This window comes from Haliotis cracherodii, unplaced genomic scaffold, assembly GCF_022045235.1.
Source record: "Haliotis cracherodii isolate W230 unplaced genomic scaffold, xgHalCrac1.p SCAF_8, whole genome shotgun sequence".
In the NCBI taxonomy this organism is placed as follows: domain Eukaryota; kingdom Metazoa; phylum Mollusca; class Gastropoda; order Lepetellida; family Haliotidae; genus Haliotis; species Haliotis cracherodii.
In genome coordinates, this window is record NW_027266341.1 from 12,976,463 (window position 1) to 12,991,479 (window position 15,017).

Sequence of the window (15,017 nt, forward strand, 5' to 3'; positions counted from 1 at the left end):
TTTATTATAGAAGCATCGGCAGTTGTAAAAGATGACAAGTTCAACAACAACAGAGTAACAGCGGCTGCTGTAGGTCCAGGGATGTGACCAGGCGCTACTGATGGACAGCAGAAGATGCTGTGACAGGATCAACACCATGTAAAATACACCAAATTTTAAAATAATGTAAGCAAGGAATCTTAATTACTTGATTCTTTTTTTAAGGTGGGTGCTTTGATTCAAACATTATCATAACATAACAATTCATGTATTTGGTGAGGGAGTTTGAGTTAATATTGCTTTAAACAGTATTTCAGTTGTTTCACATGATGCAATTCTTAAACATTTATAACTTGGGTAAATACCAGCAGCATGTGTATTGACCTGAAGGCGACGTTATATATATGTTGTAGAAACCTCAAAATTATCATAATCTAATATCCTTCTAATCAAGATATTTTGAACACTTTTCTACTTTGTGGTGTACAGTAACATGCTCAACATTCCTGGACCTATCACAGATATCAGAAACTCTGAAAGTGACCAATAAATTCAGATAACAATTAAAAATTCCTAAAAATTACATTTGTAAAGACTAAGGTTTAAAATCATAAAACTTAAAATTGATACAAACATACAAATTTCATAAATAATATTTATACATTTTTGTTTTTCTTTAAAAGAACTCAGATGATTAAATAATTCTTATGAAAATACACTCGAAAAGTATATGACAAATAAAAATCAACTGAAATTATAATAAATGTAATAGAAATTAAATTATTCAATTGGATAAGTAAAAGGACTATCCCTTGTCACTTTCAGCAGCACCTCAGCGTGATGCTTGAAGACTATAACATGATGAGATGAGATGAGAATGGAAGATGGCAGACACTAGCACATACTCTATGTACATATTTACATACAACTTTATATACAAAACAATGGACACTAGTATACACTATAATACAGTTTCTAATGTACAGCGTATACACAACTACTGTCAGATCTCAACAGTCACACCAAGTCACGTCTTGACAGTCAATCTACGGATGCAAATCTCGACAATCATACAGATCTCACAATCATGACGGCAATCAAGCAAGTCAGTCGTACTGAGACAGGAACAATGGCACTATCTTTTAAGACACATGCGGCTGTCTGCATAGACACAACTCTGTACAATTGGGAAGCAAAATAGATGTCAGACCCCATCAGTCAAATCTGGAAGCCCATCCACTAACAATTTGCTAAATATCCTAATGTCTATATCTAGAGTATATACGAGGCAAAAATTTGCTCCTCATTCAAATTTTGAAATAAACCTGCTGAATACAAAGTTCGCAAATTGGAAGGAAATCATTGAATGTGTGTGAGCACTTGTTGCGAGACTCAAGGAGATAGGAATGCCAGAGATGCATACAATAAATATAGCACTAACAGTAGCTGCAGGGAAAACAAAGAGTATAATTCTCAAATAAATAGTCAAAACAGATGTAATTCATCTTAAATACTTTTTCTACAAATATTCTAATAACACAATTACTCTACAGCTATTTGATGGACAACGAACATGCCCTTGGTTATTCCCTCCCAGCCTAGAGGTGCCTAGTGTCAGTAATGCAGGCGGACCTAAACACAGCATCTGTTGACTACTGTCCCGGCTGCTATGTTAGTACTATCTCCTGGACTGAGCCGCGGATATAACCGACATCTGGGCTGACTTCCTCATGTGCTCCAACACTAGGGGCACCTTCTCCAGGCGTGACTTCACGTAGTCAGGTAGGTGGTCGTTTTGGTAAAACCTGAAACATAATGGTTGTCATGATTAATGCCAGTCTCAAACAGCATGTACATGTGATTCAGTTCAATTTCAATACACAGTATAAGTGTCTTATGATAAAGCTTTCATTTCATGTTTCATCCTACTGAGAGAGTTGGGTTCAGAACTGAACACTATTTCAGTTATGTCAAAATGAGTAACCTCGAGTGTCACGTATGTTTACTGCAGGGATAGAATTAACCAAGAAAGTCTACTAGCCCAGTTAGTGATAACAAATGGCAATACCCCAAACAATGTTTGAAATTCTTTTGCCATTAGGATACCATTAACATTAACAACAATGGAGTGGGTTAGCAGACTAGTTATATTCACTAATTCTATTCCTGAATTTACCACTTTGGTAAACTGAGTGCTTTGGTAAACATAATCAGGCAGAAATCTGGACTTCATGCCATGATCATTAGATACTAGCACAGCAGAGGGATGCAGCTGTGGACAATATTAGGGCAAGCCCTGCCCCCATCAGATAATGCCCTGTGCACTGGTCTGTAGTGAGACCCACCTGAGTGTCTTGCCCTGCTGGTCAATGAAGGTGACGGTTGTAGCATTCGACTTCATCCCTAGTTGTGTGCCATCATTGAAGTTCACCACAATCTCCCCATTTGAATACTGAAACAGGAAATATTGTGTTACAGAGATACACAAGATACACACATCCCAAACCTGAAAAATCAAAGTCAAAGGAATGAAAAGGAAACCAGTGCATTTGTTTCATGGAGACCAATTAAAATAGTCCCCTACCTAGATACACCTACAGACATGTTTTACACTGAAAATGCACCCATGTCAGTATAATTACTGGTAAAAGTGTCACTTGGTAAAGGTGTTGAGATGAGCTACCACTGCCGCCTACGTTCAAGGTGTACAGTACATCCATGTCAGTACAATTACTGGTAAAGGTGTTAAGATGAGCTACCATTGCCGCCTACGTTCAAGGTGTACAGTACATCCATGTCAGTACAATTACTGGTAAAGGTGTTAAGATGAGTTACCATTGCCGCCTACATTCAAGGTGTACATTACATCCATGTCAGTACAATTACTGGTAAAGGTGTTAAGATGAGCTACCATTGCCGCCTACGTTCAAGGTGTACAGTACATCCATGTCTGTACAATTACTGGGAAAGGTGTTAATATGAGCTACCATTGCCGCCTACGTTCGAGGTGTACAGTACATCCATGTCTGTACAATTACTGGTAAAGGTGTTAAGATGAGCTACCATTGCCGCCTACGTTCAAGGTGTACATTACATCCATGTCTGTACAATTACTGGGAAAGGTGTTAAGATGAGCTACCATTGCCGCCTACGTTCGAGGTGTACAGTACATCCATGTCTGTACAATTACTGGTAAAGGTGTTAAGATGGGCTACCATTGCCGCCTACGTTCAAGGTGTACATTACATCCATGTCTGTACAATTACTGGTAAAGGTGTTAAGATGAGCTACCATTGCCGCCTACGTTCGAGGTGTACAGTACATCCATGTCTGTACAATTACTGGTAAAGGTGTTAAGATGGGCTACCATTGCCGCCTACGTTCAAGGTGTACAGTACATCCATGTCTGTACAATTACTGGTAAAGGTGTTAAGATGAGCTACCATTGCCGCCTACATTCAAGGTGTACAGTACATCCATGTCAGTACAATTACTGGTAAAGGTGTTAAGATGAGCTACCATTGCCGCCTACATTCAAGGTGTACAGTACATCCATGTCAGTACAATTACTGGTAAAGGTGTTAAGATGAGCTACCATTGCCGCCTACATTCAAGGTGTACATTACATCCATGTCTGTACAATTACTGGTAAAGGTGTTAAGATGAGCTACCATTGCCGCCTACGTTCAAGGTGTACAGTACATCCATGTCAGTACAATTACTGGTAAAGGTGTTAAGATGAGCTACCATTGCCGCCTACGTTCAAGGTGTACATTACATCCATGTCTGTACAATTACTGGTAAAGGTGTTAAGATGAGCTACCATTGCCGCCTACATTCAAGGTGTACATTACATCCATGTCTGTACAATTACTGGTAAAGGTGTTAAGATGAGCTACCATTGCCGCCTACGTTCAAGGTGTACATTACATCCATGTCAGTACAATTACTTGTAAAGGTGTTAAGATGAGCTACCATTGCCGCCTACGTTCAAGGTGTACATTACATCCATGTCTGTACAATTACTGGTAAAGGTGTTAAGATGAGCTACCATTGCCGCCTACGTTCGAGGTGTACAGTACATCCATGTCTGTACAATTACTGGTAAAGGTGTTAAGATGGGCTACCATTGCCGCCTACGTTCGAGGTGTACAGTACATCCATGTCAGTACAATTACTGGTAAAGGTGTTAAGATGAGCTGCCATTGCCGCCTACGTTCAAGGTGTACATTACATCCATGTCAGTACAATTACTGGTAAAGGTGTTAAGATGAGTTACCATTGCCGCCTACATTCAAGGTGTACATTACATCCATGTCAGTACAATTACTGGTAAAGGTGTTAAGATGAGCTACCATTGCCGCCTACGTTCAAGGTGTACAGTACATCCATGTCTGTACAATTACTGGGAAAGGTGTTAAGATGAGCTGCCATTGCCGCCTACATTCAAGGTGTACAGTACATACCTTCTGTCCCCAGCCAATGTTGGGAACAAACATCTGGTGGACGACATCCTTGTTGGGCTTCCTGGGATCAGCACTGGTTCCTGAGGATGTGCTGCTGGTTGCCATGGAAGCCTGTGAGGTGAGAGTAGAATTGTGTCTGTCGCCTGTCGTCAGCCGTGATGTGCATTGACTTCCTACCTCTGTCACAGCACTTACAACTGTGCCATCAAATGATGTCATCTGAAAAACACAAACACTGTCATCAAAACCATACACTATTGAAATAATAAAAAACCTGACATCGGATGTTATTTTCTTTGAAAATTATAAATAGAAATTCCTGATTCAAATAATGTATCTTCATTACATCTAATAATAATAGTTAATATTTCTGAAAAAAATTTCATACACAGCATAGAAGTCTAACAATGTTCAGTCCTTACCATGGGAGGTGACTTCATCTGAGAACACTTGGTTGTGTCATGGTCTTGAGAAGATCTGGTATCAGTTGTGTTGTCGCTAGACTTGCTGAGGTCTCCTAGACCAGAGTGTGGGCGCCTCCCGACGATGACAGGGAAGAGATGGTCCTTCCCACACCCAGTGCTTTGCAGGCTTCTGATGACAGACTCCAGCTCCATGCACTGTGTCTGACACTGTCACAGCAAATAAAATGTTGGGTTAATGATTTGTTAATGCTGTTGTTTGTTTGTTTGCTGTTTAACATAACACTGCACTCTGTAAATAGATGCATCTGGACCTCATAATCCAGTGATTCACATCACAAGCATCAATCTATGCAATTGGGATACGACATGCATCAACTAAGTCAGCAATTCTGACTACCAATCCTGTTGTTGCCTCTCACGAGAAGCCTCTTGCCAAAGACCAATTTTAACCCAGATCTTTTATTTATTCCTTAGTGATGCTGCAGTATCACAGCAGGGTACAACAACTCAAGATTTACAAATTCACAAATTCACAAAGACAAATATGAATCTAAATTTGCTTCAGGTGTCTATACTACTGGTTTTCGGAATTAGTACAATTCTGAAGAACAACTTCTCTTACGATCAGTCCAGTAAAGTTTTCAGTTCTTGCAATTTACTTTGCTTCTGATAAGATCAGTGCACTTCCATGTTGAATTTGGAACAAGGGAGACAACTGACCTGTTTGACATACACCAGTAACTCCTTTGTGTCATAACTGAGGTGTTGCTCCATGGCCTGCGACTCCAGAGCTAGAGAGGTGCCATCCTTTTCAATGATCCTCATACCCTTACTGTTGGCTGTGAACTTAGCACCTTGAAAACAAGCAACATATCACACATGAAAACCGATATGAATCCTTCATAGTCTCTTCGTTCAAAGAAATATCGCAACTCGCAAATTCCAATTAATTTGCTGTCATGATTTAATTTCACCCACAAGAATGTCAAGCATATGAAGATAAATTAAAGCATATTAATGTAAATTAAATAACTAAGCACTTAGGTAAAAAGAACAAAAAGCTTATTGTGATGTTAAAAACACAATACTCAATCATTCATATTTTTAAAATGACTCGTCATGTAGCATACACACAATATTATCAAACACTCCTCACCATCATAAAATACAGCTTCAAAGTCTGCATCCGGAGCATTCTCCATCAACATACACTTGGCTCTGTGAGTGTACATTGTGACCTTCGGGGTCTTGGACCGTACTAGGTTGACAAACCTGATTCATAAAGACAACATGGTTAGAAAACATGTAGATTTAGTTATTTTTTTTAATGACTGCCACACCAAACAACACAAGCTGCACAGAATGCATGAATTTCTGCACTCTATTAATGCATATGTTTTCAATTTTTCCATGCTGTGTAGAAATCAATATTACACAGGCCTACATATATATTAATAAAAAGAATTCAGCACACAGGGCCTTGTAGTTTATAAAGAGAAGTTTTCTAAAGATTTTCCAAATTTGAATTCTTACTATTTAAATATAGAAAAAAATTAAGAATAATCTTTAACACCCCCATCACAATCACTATCATTTGCAGTTGCTATTACAACCATTTTTAAAAGGAATATCTTACCTTGTAGCATACTGGTATTTCTTGTAATACTTTTCTGGCATTGACCCATACGCAAATGTTTTGAGCATTTCATCATCTGGTGACGGCGGTCGGTCCGTGACAACTACCCCATGGCCCTCGTTAGGCTGATACACACTGACCTGTAACAAAACAGCCACTGTAGCAACATATTTCTTCACCAACATCAACATCAGTAGATGAATACAAAGAACAGTACAGCATTACAATTCACCATTTTGTTCTTCACACAAAGTTTCCACAATCTAAACAGTTCACAATACCACCCACTGGTTCTAATGAACACTTTATCACCATATGTGAGAATAAACACCAACTCCATTGCCACCAACAAAACTACATTCATCAGCTCCCTAGGTTGTATTTCACACCTGGCACGTCTTGTGTTAAAACACTTCCCTGGGAGAGTTCACACCATTAGTACCTCTGTACCCTCTCCACCCTTCTCAGTGCACCAACACAGATGGAGGGGTGTCAGAAACATTCACCTTCGGTTGGTCAGGACAACCATAGATGTTGTACAAATCAACAGATTCTTAAGTGATGGACAATGCAAGAATTATTAGCTACTGCTCACAGGTGGGAGGAACACCACAGGGAGCCAATCACAGTCAAAGGGAGATAATTTGTCATTATTGTAGGTGATTAGCACCTTGGAAAAGCAATATTAACTATATCGGTTGGTAGAAATGGAATGTTTAGATTTGGAACTAAAATTGACAGGAATTTAGCTTCAACATCTTAAACAAGAATATAAAGCAGGATAATAAAAGATAGCAGCATAATGATGACCCTTTCATGACAGTATTTGATATTTTCTTTATACAACACGTACAAAGAATGAACATCAAACAAAAACAAACATTTCCAACCCATTTCAATTTTTCAAATTTTAGTTTTTTAATTTTGTCTTTTAAATTGTTCCTTCAACCTACCTGACTGCCATCTGCTGATATCGAGAAGACCTCCACCACTTTCTCCACCTTATTCTTGTTCTTCAGGAATTCAAGGCACACTTCCCCTGTCTCCAGAATATTTACCTGAAGTTATACAGAAAAGTCACTTTTAAAACTGATTCAATACACTGATACATCATCAGATCATACCTTCAACAAAACAAGCCAGGGTTTATTCTGGATATTAAGTTGATCTTAAGAAACATGAGTCAAGGAAAAGTGACATCCCTAGATCAATCTGAATATTACTGTATTTAAACAATTTACTCCCCATCTATTTCTTTAGGCAGATGTACATGGATAAATAGACCTTTGAAGATCCGGGGTTGAATAAGTCTTCAGCAACACATGTTTGCCAAATTGTGCAATCACACAACAAATATGTGTTGTTGTTGTTGTTGTTACTTGGTTTGTCACTTCTCTCAGATACTGACACACACAGAATCTGATTGATCATCTACATTTAACATCCAGTCACACGTCAAACTTGAGTTTGAAAACACAAAAATGATGGCCTAATCATTAATAAGAATAGATATTGATTCTAATTCTCAACATTTTGTAAAACTTCAAAAACTAGTATGAGACTCTTTTCACAATGTTCACTCAAACAAACTGTACTAAACATACATCTGCAAACTTGTCATGAGACGTTAACATTATTGGAAACTAAATGCAACCATGATGAAAATGTTCAACTTACAATAGCATTCTTTGTCTTCTGCCGGATGGGACGTAATCTCTGAGCATTAAGTTGTGAGACCGTCTCTGGACTGTGTCGATCCTTCTTTTCACTCTTCTCCCCGTGTCGATGTGAATCCCCTCGAGGCCCAATGAGATCCTGCATTGACTGAGACTTAGCACACGCGTTCACCTCCTTCTCCGAAATGTGAACCCTCTGTCCATACGGCGACGAAAACTCCACGGGTCCATGCAAGTTGGGCACATGTGACAGCTTCTCCTCAACAGAAGCTGACCTCAAGAACGGACTCTGAACATTCCCAATACACAGGCCCTGAGAACCATGACTTGACGAAACATTCTCAGGTTCATGCAAACTCCCAGGTTTCGAGTCAAACGTCAACACTCGTTTCGTGTTTTGTAAACTGAAGTCTCCATCATGTGAAGAAGAATCTGATCCAGCACTGAGATATGGTTTAACTGACTGTGCAATGTCAGCACTGCTGCAGGTGTCGGAGAGCCCTCGGAGCCCGGGACTGGCCTGGACCCTCCCCGTGCTCGAGCTGTGGAAGGAGGCACATGACCACGTGGAGGAGCTGTTGGTCTGGGATCCCTCCTGGTACCGGGTGGGGTCAAACAGGTGGGGCACGGGGGCCTTGGTGGCCACCATATTGTCAGTGTTTCGCTTGGAATAGTCTAACATGTTTTCTTGGGAGCTGTACTTCCGGATGACTGGTTTGTCGGTATGTTGGGCGTGACTCAACACTCGGTGCTGACTAGCAAGGTTGCTCTGACGAGCCTGGTACAGCTCAGCCTCTCGCTCACTACAATGATATTACATTCATTACATCACAATCACTATTCAGAACTCAAAATAATCAGACTTTACACCCAAACAAGAACCAAACCCTTTTCATACTTAAGAACCAAACAACATGTTAACACTTCAAACTCACATCCTATTCGTTTGAACTGTAAAATAGGCAGATATAAGTTAGAACTGCCATTGATTTGCATTGTGTGGATTGAATGTAACACTAATCTACACTGATTATCGTGCGAGTATCACATGAATGGTATAGACAAGCCGCTCATTCCAAAAGGGAAACAGCCACTGAACATCATACGAAGAGTCCCATGCACTGAACACTGTCCTACCTGTCTCGAAGCCTGACTGGGGGTGATGGGGGATGACGCTGGTGAGCTGACTGACCGCCCAATAGCTGCTGATGCCCACCGCTGGTGTAACTCCCACTGTCCGAAATATTGCTGTAGTAGCCGTTGCCATAGCGTTCTTCATCCTCCATGATCTGAGACTTGAGTTCCTTGATGGGGAACGCTGGCATCGGTTTACGGCTACTTGACAAACCTGATCTCCCTGACATCACAGTAGCCATTGTACCTCGACCACTGTCCATCGACACTTCCGGACACTGCAGTAAAGAAATAACAGTACAGTTTCAGTTATTACTGTTATTTTGAAACAAATCATGTCACCACATTTCTACAAAAGACAAGAAATCTGCTATTGATTTCAATGTAATTCAAATACACAAAAATCAAATTTAAGCTTTAAGAAAGTGACACTCACCTTGTGGGCAATTTTCCTGCTGCCTGAGGAAGAACTGTTGGCCATGAAAGGATGACTTAAAATTTCTGAAACAGGAAATTACATGGTTAACTTAAGGTTCAAAGAATCTTTTCATATCTTGATAAAAACAAAGCAAATCTGGGTCACGTTTATCCGTAAACAAATCAACAATATGTAATGTTCATAATATTACAAGTTTTAATGAAGAACAGTTATATTCTATTGTTGCTCTTCCATCAATATCCTTGTGGAAGTGGAATACCTAGTGGTTAAAGCATTTGCTACTCATGTCTAAGGCCCTTGTTCAAAGCCCCACATTGGTACAATGTGTCAAGCCCATTTTTGGTGTCCCCTGTCGAGCTATTGCCGACTATTGCTAAAAGCAGCGTAAAACCCATACTCACTCATTTCTCATCAATATCCTAAGCTACATTTGATACATGGAAATAAACATTTCAGGACAAATCAGCCGATTCCATACCTTGGATAGGGATTCGTTCTTTTGGATTCTTGCGTAATAGTCCCTGAATGAGATCCCTTGCTTCTCTAGACAGGTGCTCCGGCAGATCATACTCTGCTGATATTACACGATTCAGCGTCTTCTTCACAGCGTCTGTGTCAAATGGTGGCTGGCCCACAAGAAATGTGTACAACATGCAGCCCAGAGACCAGACATCAGTTTCCAGACCATGAGCAGCTCTCATTGCCACCTCTCTGGAAAAATAGAAGTAACAGTTCAAACATTAGCAACATAGTTTACCACAACTTGATAGATAATACAAAGAAAATTTACTCAAATTTAAGACAAACAATATCAATTTTACAGCTACACAAATTAGATGGTGCTACTCACGGAGATATGTAGTTTGGTGTGCCACACATTGTGAAATGCTTCTCATCCGGAACACTCAGCTGTGTCGCCAATCCAAAATCGCCTATTTTCTGTGTAATAGAGACAGGTTTACACATTATGTCATGCCGATACCAACAAAATCTTAAATCAAGGTCAAGCAAATTGTTTAGTGAAGATATCAAACAATAAATTAAAAAAGATTATTTCATCATACAAATGTACATAAAATACTGAGAAAAACAATCATAAGTCATCAATCATCAATCACTGGATTGTCTGATCCAGACTCGATTATTTACAGACCGCCATCATATAGCTGGAATATTGCTGAGTGCGGTGTTAAACAACAAACAAACAAACAAACAAACAAAAATCATACAACTGGTTGAACAGGTTATGCAATTGATTACTTACAACATTCATGTTCTTGGAGAGAAGTAGATTTGACAGTGTGAGATCCCTGTGGAGGATGCCATGTGAGTGCAGGTACAGCATCCCCTCAACTATCTGCTTCATGAAATGACGAGCTGGAACATCAAAATGACGAATTCACCAACTTGGCAATTTTCATCTTTCAATAATGACTGGAACTTAAAAGCTGGAAGAACATGGAGACACAAAACTTTCATCCATAACAACTTCTTTGCGATTTCTCATGATGTTTCTGGAAGCTTCAGTGATTCACCAAACAAGGGACAAGAAATAGCCCTGAAATGTTAAAAATAATTAAAAAGTTGTTATCCATAAACGTTTTATGTCTTTATGTTTATAGACAGAAAAGAATTTATCTTGTTCAGAGCCAGAGTGTAACATCTCTTGCCTGTTACCATGGTTACAGTATTTTGTAATCTGTTATCTCATCATTACAGTAATGTTTGTATACCTTCATCTTCAGTGAGCACTTTACAGTTGGTTTTGAGGTATCTCTGTAGTTCCCCATTGTGGCAGATCTCCAACACCAGATACACATAGTTGCTGTCCTCAAAGTAGTTGTATAGCTGCATGGAAAGACACATCGGTGAATATGACATCAAATTATTCAAGTTTATTTTTCGAAATAGTTATTACATCAACCAATAAGCTAATTCACACATTGATGTATAATGTATCATAGATGATTGTAGCACATGGTAGCATGGCATGTCAACATCTTTCCATAGTTCCTATATGAAGCAACGGAATGGTGTTTACATCGTTTATGCCGGAAATGTAGAATATGATATACAGGTAATCTCAATGAGAACATTCAAAAACGATGAATTCAATCATTACAAACCTCCAATACTGCAGGATGCTTTAATCTTGAGTGAATTTCTACTTCTTTTCGAACCCTCACTACCATATTGGCAGCTTTCATTAATTTTTTATCAATCTGTAAATAAAAACAATATATATAGCAGGGATAAGAAAATATAAAACACATGGCACTATGAACAAAAATGGAAGTTTCATAAATGATCTTCCAACAAAACAAATTCTTACTATTAAGTAAACCTGATGAAAATTGCTAGTTATGTGAAACATTAACTTACATGACTAATGCAAATGCTTCATTCATTTACGTAGAAGATATACATTACAAGGATATATGTAATATGGTTAATGGCATATGTTCATAATTGTTATGATGTTGAAAACCTTACCATTTTTATGGCTACTTCTTGCCCAGTTTTATTTGATCTTGCACGGTAGACACACGCAAACCCCCCTTTGCCAAGGAGGTTCAAGACTTGATAATCCTGAACAAGCATAACAAAAATGAGAATCAAATATTTAAATTAACAGTTAATAATAATCAGCATGATCAGATTATATGTGCAATTATTCAAGTTATTGCAATATCAAACTTCAAACTGATAAACTTTTCCTTGACATCTAAGTATCACAACCATAGTGGTGACAATGAACCTATATATGAAGATGAACATGATAAAACACAAGTCCATACTTGAAAAAGGGAAATTATAACCATAACCATGATAACGACAAATTGAATAACTTAACAAAGTCGTTGTAAATGATATTCACAATGACAACAGTCATAAATATCACTATATTTTATCAGACTGATGCTATAACAAAACAAACAAAATACAAACGTAAGATGCATACATTTCTATGAAAATAATGATTAGAATAGAACCTACAGTTATGCTAAGAAAGTAAAACACAAACCATGATCATGTTGGTAGGTTCAAATGACAAGTAAGCACAGAATGATGTTTATGATCATCAGCGGAGTGCGGGATGTGAGATTGTAATCCGTAAGTGTCAAGTTAGGCACACATGTCATATCCAAGTTCCGTTTCGAATGTAAACAATCTTGGCGTGGCTAACATCGAACATACGAATATCATCGATGTAACTCCAACGACATCCAAGACAGTTATGTCCACAAATCAGATGTGATAATGTGTAATAAAGGCGTGAGGAATCGATCATCAAACATTTCCCTGTGTGTCGGGAAACGGCTTAGGATTAACCCTCATTAGCGCTAATACGTGATCAGACTTGCACAATGCAAATTACCTCCCTTGTTTCCAATCCCAAAAGATCAACACGACGAACATACCTCGATACTTTCCGTCATGGTTGATTATCCCGTTAGATCTGTTAATTTCCCGAATCACAATCAGTTATCCTAGGTGACCATATTGTAAAATGAATATCTTCCGTGTAGTTTGTGTACTTTGAAGCATATTTTGTTGTTCTCCTGTTATCCACTGTTTTCAAAATCGCGCCTATCCGCCGACGGATAATAGGCGCGCGGAAAACACCACATCGTGAATATGATTGGATAGAAAAGAGAACACTTAAGTCTGCTTTCATCATTCTAGAATATATTTATCAATAATTTCTCATTTTGTAATCCAAATTAAAGAAACGGTTTATCATATATTTGGTAAAAATGTCTAGATACAGTTTTCATAATTTTACTCTGCAGTGATGAAATACTATATTCGTTAAAACTATTTCTGTTGCTTCCTTTAACGGAAAGGTGCTCGAGTAAATAAGACAGTTGCACTTTTTGTTATATTGGTAACTAGATGAGGAAAATATTTCATAAAAGTTGCATTTGAAATCATTTTATTTTAATCGTTTGTAGATCATTTTCCTATTTTATAATATGAATAATCGTCATATACTTAATGAGGTGATGATAAAAATATAATGTCCATGACACATCATGTATAAAATCTTGAACTGTTGCAAGAAATCTTCTGAGTAACATTCGACCTATGCCTAATATCATGTTATGGGCGGTCAGCTGAATACGATTCGAGGAAAGACGCCGGTATCAAACACAGATGGCGGGCGGGGGTAGACGGTGGACCCAGAGAGATTAGTGCCTTTCCTGTCATTGACTAATTACCAATAACGACCAGCCATTGTGTCAAACCGTCAAACATACGTTGGCATGGTAACGTAACTTGTTAGCGACACCTGTAATTCCTTTGAAAACAGATTGAGAGATTATTGTGAGACAAAAATTAAAGACTGTATTGATGGATTAGACTTAAACCTAATTTTATCTATCAATTTAAAATTAAATGAGCAATTGAGCATGAAATCTCCGATAGTACTGTTAGGATTACACCCATCGGCTCGTCTGCTCAAGTTGGGTAGAAAACTTCTATCGGAACCACTAATTAGTTCTCTTCTCCAGTTGATCTCCTACCTTGTAGACTTAAAGGAAAATAATGGTATTTGGAAGTGAGTAATGAGTTTGGGAGAAACATAAGGTACTTCAAAGATGATACGGCTTTGTTGAAATTTATTTTGTGAGGATTATTTGTCAAAGTGCTGAGAAAGATGTATTCTTGAAAAGAATGTAATTATTCATTATTGACGGAGAATATCATTACAACAGAACACACACAGGCTCATTCTTCATCTTAATTTTCTGACGAGATCCGACACTACACACAGACCGCCATGTGTCGCTTAATCGTCAGCATCATCCATGCCCGTATCCGTACCACCTGTGTGACCTGTGTGTGTCATATAAACCACATAAATTAAATAGAAATATAACTTTGCCTTTTTTGTTATTATTAATAATAGTTACAAACAAATAGCATAATTCAATTTTTGTTGAAACTTCGATAATTAAGGACACGATCCTATAAGAATGAAATCTAGTAACACATTATACTTCTTGTTGAAAGGCTGTTGTTGTTGTTGTTGTTTGTTTGTTATGGGATATTCATTGGGAGTGTTTTGTAAAATCCCCATCTTCTCTGGACATTCATGGGGAAACCCCTAGAAATATTCCAGTTGGAATGCATTCCTTATTAGGCCTTACATTCCTTTTCCTTGTTTTAAGGATCCGACCTTAAAAATCGAAAATACAGAAAGAAAAACAATCAGAATAATAACAGGTTTTTTTATAGAGCCGACAGTAAGAGATC

The 15,017-nt window shown here is 38.3% G+C and overlaps 1 protein-coding gene across 2 annotated transcripts; it reads right to left on the bottom strand.

The window, feature by feature from the left end:
- Positions 1-686: 686 nt before the first annotated feature.
- Positions 687-13,346, bottom strand: LOC139449570 (serine/threonine-protein kinase PLK4-like). Of its 2 annotated transcripts, none has more exons than XM_071231022.1 (18): positions 13,178-13,346; positions 12,249-12,344; positions 11,882-11,977; positions 11,489-11,603; positions 11,020-11,132; positions 10,606-10,694; positions 10,234-10,466; positions 9,753-9,817; positions 9,320-9,594; positions 8,184-8,985; positions 7,460-7,564; positions 6,507-6,646; positions 6,027-6,142; positions 5,591-5,724; positions 4,868-5,077; positions 4,446-4,664; positions 2,325-2,431; positions 687-1,784 (listed from the first exon to the last, which is right to left on the bottom strand). In XM_071231022.1, exons 1-18 carry the CDS (start codon positions 13,193-13,195, stop codon positions 1,658-1,660), a joined length of 3,060 nt encoding a protein of 1,019 aa, XP_071087123.1. In that variant the 5' UTR covers positions 13,196-13,346; the 3' UTR covers positions 687-1,657. The 2 variants fall into 2 exon arrangements, with proteins under 2 accessions (XP_071087123.1, XP_071087124.1); XM_071231023.1 differs by lacking the exon at positions 13,178-13,346 and adding an exon at positions 12,781-13,043.
- Between the last annotated feature and the right edge of the window lie 1,671 nt (positions 13,347-15,017).

Excerpts from the sequence above, each read along its gene's own strand:
- LOC139449570 (XM_071231022.1), bottom strand. Across the intron at positions 9,595-9,752 it reads GCAGGAAAATTGCCCACAAG|TGTCCGGAAGTGTCGATGGA; the intron begins GTGAGTGTCACT and ends TCTTTACTGCAG. Across the intron at positions 2,432-4,445 it reads ACATTGGCTGGGGACAGAAG|TATTCAAATGGGGAGATTGT; the intron begins GTATGTACTGTA and ends TTCCTGTTTCAG.